The following is a 9,643-nucleotide window of genomic DNA, read 5'->3' on the forward strand; positions in this document are numbered from 1 at the left end:
CATGAACTAAAAATAAATCTTGGGCATGACCTTTGTCAGAAACTAGACAAAAGAAGAAAGACAATAACCAGACCTGAGTCCTAAGAAACTGAAACATATCTTGAGACAAATTGAAACCACCGCCAGGCCAATGGATGACCGGCTAGGTGAGTTATGGTGGTCTGAGGATGATAAATGGTTAAGGAAAAAGGTCAGAGCCCCACAGTATAGGGAGTGGAGCTCCATCTGGCAGCACTAGTTGCTCTAGCACAATAACTCTCTGGATAATAGAGTGCAGATGGAAGGAAAGACAAGTGTATAAGTATGTCAAGTAGGTATGGGTGTGTCTTTAGGCAGTGCATGTGTTTGTTTGTTTGTTTGTTTTTTTATACATATATATCTAAATAATATATAACAGTATATTTTAAAAGAAGAATCACAATTGAATTGACTAATCAGTGAATTCCTGCTCCATGTTAATTTAGCAACTGTAAAAACAATTATGAGTGAATTGGAGTGAAGAGGGTCAGAAAAGGGATGGGGGTTTTTTGCTCAAAGATAGTCTGACTTTTGTGGGAGAGCAGGATGGTGTCTTTCACATTTTATTTCATGTTTCGCCTTGTAGATCGATTGTAAAAAAAACAAAAAACATTAACTTCAAGAATTTAATTTTGAAAGGGAAACTTAAATGGAAATGAGTGAGGAAAAATTAAAAGACACCTTTCTGTCAAGGGGAGTTCCAAATACCAATAACCCCGTGGACAGTCTTGCTTTTAAAAAAAGGGAAACTTGTTTAACCCCCCTCCCAAAAAGGACATTTTCCCTATAGTCCTTTATTTGTTTTTATTAAGAAATGTATCATAAAAATGTTATAATAGCATTGATTTCGCTCCGCAGACTATAATATATTGAGAAAAATGTTTCTCAAAAGGGAGTCTCACAAATCAGACTGGTGTCCATACACTACATGGAATCTACACTCCCCACCTTCTTCTTATAGTAACTGGAATGTGTGGTGCATGGTGGGGCCACTGGGCTACATATGGAGCGCAGACTGTGGATTTACAGGTAGCAAGAATGTGCAGAAAGCAAGTGTACTCCAAACTTTGCCCTTGATACTGAAACAATCACAACATGGAGGCAACAGAAAGAGAGAATGATGCAGAAGGAGTTGTGGGAGAAAGAGAAGAGTGCTGTGGGACTGAAACAGTGAGAAATGGACTGCTCCCGAGTCAGTGCATCTGGAAGCAGTTCTCACTTTTTTTGAACTTTTCTTCTCCTCTATTCACTTTCAACTCGCTCAGAGGCATCCCACAGTTTCTGTCCTCTGCAATGAGTCAAATGTTTTGGAATAAAAACCCCCAGCAAAAACTTTCGTATGGCTTTGGATCAGAGCAAAAGATTGTTTAAAAATAATATCATAATGCTCATTAAAGCACAGGTTGTACGTTAGAAAATATAACTGACTATAACACTATGATTTCATCAACTGTCATATCATACCTGAAAAGCAACATATACAATATCCCTAGTGGTGCTACGCTGCCCTCTACAGGAGATGATGACAATAAAACATTCATTTTTTGATGGAGTTAAAATTTATTATCACTGCATACGCACGTCACATTTCATCTTAATAATGCATTATTTTATATAATTTAGTGTATGGATTTGTTATATGACAATACAAACATACATCATAGTAGTTTATATCACTGTGTCACAGTTGTGTAGATTTTAAATAGTGAGTCCATTATCATTGATTGTACTTCAGGGATTACAGAGCAACATGTGTGACTTTTTCAAAACGATCACCATCATCTAATGATTTTAAATGCTCAATGATCTGGAAGTACTAAATGGAATGATTGAGTAACAACAGGAAAAAGTCAACAGTTTAATAAAGTGTGTAATTGTTAGCTGTGACTGAAAAATAAGACTTCAAACCGTCTGAGTTAAAAATCCCTCACAGCATTAAGGGATGCGACTACAAAAACCCAATAGTGTATAGTTAAAGAGTTTTTGGTTTTTGATTTCAGGGTAATAATATAGTCATGTATAATTAATCAAATGTGATCATTCGGCACTTACGTGTTGAGTGTTTGCAGCAAAAAGGAAATTACATCGCTATCATCTTACAAAAGGCATCTTTGAGGAAAACTGTAGTAAAGATACTGGGTGATGATGAGAGAAATTAATAAAGTGACAAATATAAAAAGCTTACAGTTCATAGTTTATGTTAAGCAGCAGCAGCAGCAGCAGCAGCAGCCTCTATGTGTATAACTTTGCTATAAGGATGACATGGTGAAATTTACAGTCAAGCTGTTGATTGTGAATAATGATCTGGACTAACACTATCTATTTTTTTTAGTAAATCAATGAGTGTGATGCTCAGCTGCACAAGTTCCAGATATGTTCCACAATCCTGAAATAATTTTGTCAAAGGGATATCAAATTGTCAATGCACCTCTATTGTATATTGCACTAAAACAGAAAGAGATTTCCCATTGATTGTAATGTTTTTGGTAAAACTGTGTATTTAAAGACTATGAATGCAAGTTTACCGTGTGTATAACACTGTAAAATATAATATAGAGTTGGTAAATATAATACAATATAGAGTTGGTTTTTGGTCCATGCTTCAAAGAGGACTGACTCTCTCTAAGATGTGAGAAGGATGATGGATAGAAACATGTTCACAAAGTGAATGAATGAAACTGGTAAAAGGAGGATAAAGAAGAGGAGGAGGAAGTAATGAGTGGGTACAGAGGAGAGACTGTGTCATGTTGGTTAAATTAGGCCTGTAGGATGAAGGTAGCGACTTTCAGTGCAGGATCTCAATGAGGAGGCGTTTGAAGTCTCCACTACACTCTGAATCTAGAGCATCTTTCAGGGTAACATCGTATTTCTCCAGGTACATGTCCTTCACTGTATCCAGGTCAATCTGTGGGTTATCAACATAACACTGCTGTCACCACAAAATCTGATTTCATTGCATATTTTTTGTCTTTGAATTGGATGTTTACATGGTCCTAAATTAAGACCAAAATTTGTTTCTGGTGATCTGGTTCAATTAACATCACGACTACCATGCGGTTACTCAATATGATTAGACACTTGGCCACATGGTTACACACATAGACTTGCCTCAGAGCGCCCTACAATGATGCGAATGAGTGTGTCTTCATCAGTGCCCACCCCCTTCATGGCGGCATTGAGGCGTCGAGCAAAATACAGCTGCGGGTTCTTAGCACACCTGACTATAAAACACACAAAAAGGCAGCAGGTGTTATTACAAGAAGTGATATTTCATTTGGTATTTCATGGCTTATGAACAGTGCTGTTATATGTCTATAACCTACCCAGAGTAATATAGCAGTCCTTCAGAGTCCCTGTTGCCTCAGAGTCAATGGTGTCCAAAATGTCTGTTCCTGACAGCTGCAAGACATTAAGTTAATGCAAAAACGTATAATATCGACAATGATGAGAGGCCAGTAGCTTTTTCTGGCAGTAATGACTGCCATCCTTACCGACTCATAGGCCTTAAAAGTGGCCTGAAGCTGCAGGTAGTTCCTGTGTGTCAGGATGAAGGTGAACGTCGACTCATCTGTGCCAAATCTGCCTTCTCCTGCCTGACAGGCACAAAAAAAGGAAAAAAATATGCCAACATTTGTGAGTATTTTGTATAAGTATTAGATGTGTCTCATTTAACTCCTATCCTGATTTGGCTCATTAGATGAGAGGATTAGTGAAGTTATTCATGGAAGGATAGTCGCTGTTTCATAACAACTAGGGTCTTATTTTTATACTTTTTGTCATCATTCCTGTCAGTAGTAATAGTAGTTCTACTTACTTCATTAGTGCTAGTACTATGAAGTAAGGAAACATAAGACTGACATATCTAACCATTATTAATTTAAAAAGCTATTACTCTGGCTCATTCTTATATGAAGAGGCACATAAGAATGACTCAGAAACCTCGTTATTGTAACAGGACTAAGAGTGGACAACCATCAGCGGCTCTATGAGGCTACATGGTAGTGCTTTGGCTGAATGCTAATGTCAGCTTGCTAACATTCTCACAATGAAAATGCTACAGTGCTGTTGTTTAGCATGTATACTGTTTACCATGTCACCATCTTAGCATGTTAGCATGCTAACATTAGATGGCTAAAAATAACTGACTCAAAAGCTCATTATAATATGGTAAAAATTACCATTGTACTCTGTACACATTTATATTTGGACAATATTTTTGTGAAACTTTAAATATGAAGCTTCACACCTTAGTTATGAATTTCCACAAAGATTCTACATCATGTAGTGTAATGGAAGCCACAGTGAAGCATTACCACAAAAACTCTTGATTTAATAAAACCTTTACCTGGGCGATTTGCCAGTCATCCTGGGCTCACATGCTTAAACATCTAAATCTCACATTACCTGGCAAACACTGGTGTTATTTAAAGGGCAAACTATGAATAAGGCCACAAATTTGAAGGTATTATGCAGCACAGATTTCATCTGAGAACGTACCTCAAACAAAGATGCGGCATCCTGTTCGGCTAAATCCTCATCTACTTCATAGCCCTGGTCTCTGCTCGCCTGTAGGAAAAGGGGGATATAGGAGAAGAGAGGGATACAGGAGAGAGATACAGAGGGTAGAGAAGGGGAAAAGAGGATTAAGAGGATGGATAAGGGAGGTGATGCATGTAGAAAGAGTGAGGGAAAAGATACAGCGAGTGAAGGAAAGGTCAAAGAGATGGATTACAAAAATAATCTCAGGCATGTAATGGGATAACAATCATCTGCTACACATCAACGGGAAATATTTGAAAGCCATTTGCAGCTCTTTGGACAGACGTCGCTGTAGAACATGCGTCACGCTGTGTTTGTCTTTTCTTTCTGGGGGCAGGAAAAGAGAGGGGAAACAGAAAAGGGTGGGAGCGGTAAAACAAATTGGAGATGGCATAGAGGCCGGAGCATGCCAGACAATGATGTGATGTGTGATGAATGTCTCAGTGGGCAAATCACAGAATGGAGAACAATTCTGGTAACCATTATCAAAGGAAGAAAAGTACTATTCTCCTTCTCCTTATGCTTGAAAATGCGGTAACTTTTGCTGCTTTGTGTACTGCAACCCCTTTTATAACTACCAATGTCGTTCATGGTTAAATAAAGCCAAAATATTGAGTCTTTACCTGCAGCAGAGACATCAGCAGGTTCCTCACATCTCCACTGGTGTCATCCTCAATGTCTGCCTCTAGGTCATGCTCATGCACTGTAAGGTAGGAGTCAAAACGTTTTTACATAATCAACAGATGTACAGATATGTCCTTACAGTACAGTGCTACAAGATATTTTGCAATAAGTAAAAAGTGACCCTGAGAAGGACTGTATTTGTAGCCAGCGAGTGAGGAAAACATGGCTCACAAGACCGTGATTCACTCCTGAAACACCCATGACATTATGATAAAACTTAGTGTATTTATCTGTTCCACATGCTGATTAAATGACCACACTTTCTAGCATGGGAGCTGGAAATTGGAAGCTGTATATATGACAACATGGAAGAAAACTCACCCTGGACATAAGCCTCCTTGTAACTCAAGATGTCCTGTTGGAAGTTAAAGAAAGATGATTCAGTCAGCTACTAATATTAAAGCATCAATATTTTTTATATTTGATATGGATCAAATGAAGATGTGTAATATGAAAGGGGTTGCTCATGGTGACAGACCCACAGAGAATTTTCTCCTAACTCTACAGTTCAGCTTTATGGATGTTGTAGCGTCTTTCTTTGGTTTTACAGTCAGTCTCACAGCTCTAATCAGCACTTTTTCATGTCAAAACACTGACAGACCCACTGTACTCTACCTGGCCAGCATTAGACAGTAAAGTCAGCGACTAGCTGGTAGACACAGTGGGGCAGCTAAACTGCTAAATGTGCCGTCACCTCAGAAGTTGGAGTAAATATTTGGGTTGAAATCATGAGGTGGCCAGAAACATGATTCCAAATGAATGCTACTGTTGCCTTGTACATGCTGAATGTGTAAATAAATAACTGTTTACTAAAATGTAAGCCAGACCAAACTTATAAGATGATACATCTGTTTACAGCTTGCTGCGCTGCCCTCAAGTGGCCAAAAATAGCAATGAATGCAGGTTTAACATTTTAACAGAAGAACGGGGTCACATCTAGAAAGTGAATACAAGTGGTGGTTAATAAATTTAGAAAAGGGGACTACTTTATAAACTAATAGCTTCATTAACAGTTAGTAAAGCATATTTTAATGATTTACAGATCAGTAAAGCCAACAGGACTGCTGTTGCTTTGTCATTTTATAGACCACTTGCCTTCTGGAAAAGAGTGGCAGACCATCAGGACTAAATCCATTTATCAACAACATTAATAAATTAGTTAATAATAATAAAGACATTAGTTAGAAGCCAATATAAACCCCTTATAAAGTTTGCCTTACTAGAAAGTGGTACCTAAAATGGACTCACAAAAAAATAATCAACTGGTATTAAGAACAGACTCTACAGTAAATACTGACATGTTTATTATAGTTAAGTTAAAGATAGAGTGACTTGAAACATGTTGACAAACAGTAGTATCACATATTGACACACCTCATTGGTGGCTGTGCACAGGATCTCTACCAGCACAGCTTCGTCTGTGCCAGCCCCCTTCATGGCCTTCCTCAGCTCCTTGGCGAAGTAGATATGAGGAGGATCCAACATGGCCATGATGGCATTCTCAAAACTACCTGTCAGCTCATTCTTCAGCACCTCCTCAAGCTCCTAAACAAAACACACAAAATGAACACAGTGCTAACACGGTGCATGGCTGTCATGTATATGTCTGTGTCTGTGTGAGAGAGAGAGGTAGGTGTAGGCAGCTGCTCACGTCGTCATATTTTTCAAAGTAGGCCTGTTTGATCTCCACACGCTGCGTTGCGGAACGATTGGCCAGGATCTGAATAATGGCCTCTTCATCTGTGCCTGGAGAATATGCAGCAGGACGAACATAAATGATTAACTTCAGAATCCTTCTAATACAGTAAAGGTGCTTAACTATCATAGCAATTAATAGCAAATTGCTAGACACCTAAAAAGCCTCTTAAAGACTGAAGGCAGTCTCTTTTCACTCAACCTGGACAGGGCTTTTATTAAATTCGCTGCCAGGCGGACATATCTCTGTTAAAAATGATGTGGAATAGCTATTTTTAAATAGTATATTCACAATGAATGAACCTCATGTAGTACCATAATTGATAACAGACAGTAATATGCACGACAATTTCATATTGAGGTCATTTAAAACGTAGAAATTCTGTTAAATTATGCTAGCTTGTTTACTTAATTGTTACTGCATTATTGTGATATTGTATTTATTTGATGTTTCTTTAAATCTGCTGGGTAACATAGTCTTGTAGCTGTCTCTCATTTAGAAGAGACACTTATCCTCACAACAGCGGTCAGTGAACAAGAGGTATCTCAAGGAGCTTTAATATAGGCTAAAACTTACAATTACAGTTGTAAATGACAGCAACGATAAGACAGAGCTGATCAAATAAGGAGGAAGTATTGTCACGTATCACACAATAGGCTACTCCTGGTGGATAGCACCCAGTGAACAGATGCCAGTGACAGACTGCCTTAAAATGTTCCACATGATTTCTCTTATCAGTCTACAATTTTTAATCTTTAATTAACTTCAAAATTATAGCCACTGTTTCTTTGTTCACTGGAGTATTAACACAAATGTTCTTTAGGTTAAATTAGTTAGCTTTGATTTAGGAAAGATATAGTTGTAGGTGGATCCATTGTGATTGGTGCCTCCTTTCAGTCTAATCAGGTGATAATTGATGCGTTAATCACATGCAAATAGAGGAAGAGAGAGGACTATGAGAGGAATGAATGAAGAAAAACAGAAGAATACTCACTTACATATAGAGGAATGAGCAAAAGTGCTTATACTGTACACTTACCTAAACCTTTACATGCTTTCCTGATTGCCTTAATATCAGCTGTGACATCAAAGTCCTCATATGGGACTATGGTGGGCTTGAAAATAAAAAAAAAAGTGTCAGGATCATTTTAAATATATGCCATTCATAACACTTGTCCAAGTATGTAAAAACTATAAAATTCTCCACTTTTAAGGTCATGTTTTGTCACTGATATACAGTAAAGCAGCCTGCGATGTCTTAAAAAAGCAATACAGCATAAAGCTGATGTAAAATATATAACTACTTTTAAAAAAAATATCTATTATAATTCTCTGCACTCAAACAGATGAAATGACGAGGTTCTGGAAAGGTTTTACTATGGTTTTTCCAGCACATCCAGGCCAGTTTCTCCCGCAGGAAAAGGGTGCAGCCTGTGTGTGTTCGCTGAGTCATGGGCCAGCAGCAGCTGCACGCAGTCTCCTCTCCTCGCCCACCCTCCGTTTAAAACAATGCGGCCTTATTGATCAGCGTTTCAGAGAAATTCCTCATCGCTGCGGCTGCTGCCTCCTCGGCCTAGCAGGGCACGATCCCTTTGCTCCAGCTAACTGCGCAACCTGTGCCTCTTAGTACTCGGAGGGTTTACAGTTAGACAGTTGGCACAAAAACTGAGTAAAATAATAAACCTTTATATATTCTTTTGGACGCTGTCTGAGCTACTCAATGATGTCTACTAACGTTACCACTGCTACTTCGGTGATCTTGATCCTGTTGATATAAGTTATAGCCCATGACGTTTACATTTGACATTTATCCTCTTGCATCACTGCAAACTCGACAATTCAGTGTCTGACAAGTTGCAGTTGTGTTGCACTCGTGTTATTTTAAGCTGCAGAAGTTGTGGGAAAATTCCACCTTTCTTACCTGCACGTTGCCCATGACTCTACAGGCCGCTCCTTCCACTTAGAAAGTGAAAACTGGAAGCTGTGTGCTGTTGTGATGTCGTGCTGTGTCGTGCAGGTCTGTAGCTGATGTGATGCGTGTCAGGTCGGATCGCCTGTTCCTGCAGGGACGCAGCCCCGTCCGGTGCTGCAGGGATGACGTCACTGCCGTTTATTAATTTAACAGGATGGAGCAGGGTGCTGGTGGAGGCTGCGGGTGGGGAAATCCAATAATTGCCTCAATCAGGTCATCAACTAGTTGTAGTACTTATATATTTACATATATTATAAGTACTGCACTTAATTACTATTTAATAACCATGTAATTTTGAGGTACTTATATAATAGGATAGTTCAATGGTATGCTACTTCATACTTCTACTCCAGTAGATGTATGAAGTAACATAATATTACTTTTTACTTTCCTACATTTTTTATAGATATAGTTTGTAATAGATAAACTAGCCCCCAGTAGCATGTGTAAAGATGCTAAGATTAGTTCAATCTCAACCAGCAATAAAATGCTGCAGACACAATAATATATTAGTAATATTATTATCATGAAAGACAAAAGTACTAATGCAGTATTTCAAATTGTGGTGATGCTTTTTTTCCATAAGTAAAATATCTCAGCATTTCTTTCAATGCTACTTGTACCTTTGTAGCAGAGCCATGTAAGCTTACACACAACGCATCCGTGAAATATAGTCATATACTAGATTCAACTAAAAAAGCTTTACTAAATACAGTCACACAATGGTTTACTCC

The 9,643-nt window shown here is 38.4% G+C and overlaps 1 protein-coding gene across 1 annotated transcript; it reads right to left on the reverse strand.

Annotated features, from left to right (window-relative positions):
* Nucleotides 1–1,863: 1,863 nt before the first annotated feature.
* anxa13l (annexin A13, like) lies at nt 1,864–9,021 on the reverse strand. Its single transcript, XM_046051673.1, has 11 exons — nt 8,859–9,021; nt 7,977–8,052; nt 6,893–6,987; nt 6,616–6,786; nt 5,563–5,596; nt 5,181–5,260; nt 4,516–4,584; nt 3,510–3,611; nt 3,342–3,417; nt 3,127–3,239; nt 1,864–2,923 (listed from the first exon to the last, which is right to left on the reverse strand). The coding sequence occupies exons 1-11, from the start codon at nt 8,871–8,873 to the stop codon at nt 2,804–2,806; spliced, it is 951 nt and encodes a 316-aa protein (XP_045907629.1). The 5' UTR covers nt 8,874–9,021; the 3' UTR covers nt 1,864–2,803.
* Nucleotides 9,022–9,643: the final 622 nt, after the last annotated feature.

The sequence above is a fragment of the Micropterus dolomieu genome, linkage group LG06, assembly GCF_021292245.1.
Source record: "Micropterus dolomieu isolate WLL.071019.BEF.003 ecotype Adirondacks linkage group LG06, ASM2129224v1, whole genome shotgun sequence".
In the NCBI taxonomy this organism is placed as follows: domain Eukaryota; kingdom Metazoa; phylum Chordata; class Actinopteri; order Centrarchiformes; family Centrarchidae; genus Micropterus; species Micropterus dolomieu.

Coding starts and splice junctions, on each gene's coding strand:
- anxa13l (XM_046051673.1), bottom strand. Junction 3,418..3,509: donor CTTTTAAGGCCTATGAGTCG/GTAAGGATGGCA, acceptor AATGTCTTGCAG/CTGTCAGGAACAGACATTTT. Junction 3,240..3,341: donor GGACTGCTATATTACTCTGG/GTAGGTTATAGA, acceptor TGTGTTTTATAG/TCAGGTGTGCTAAGAACCCG.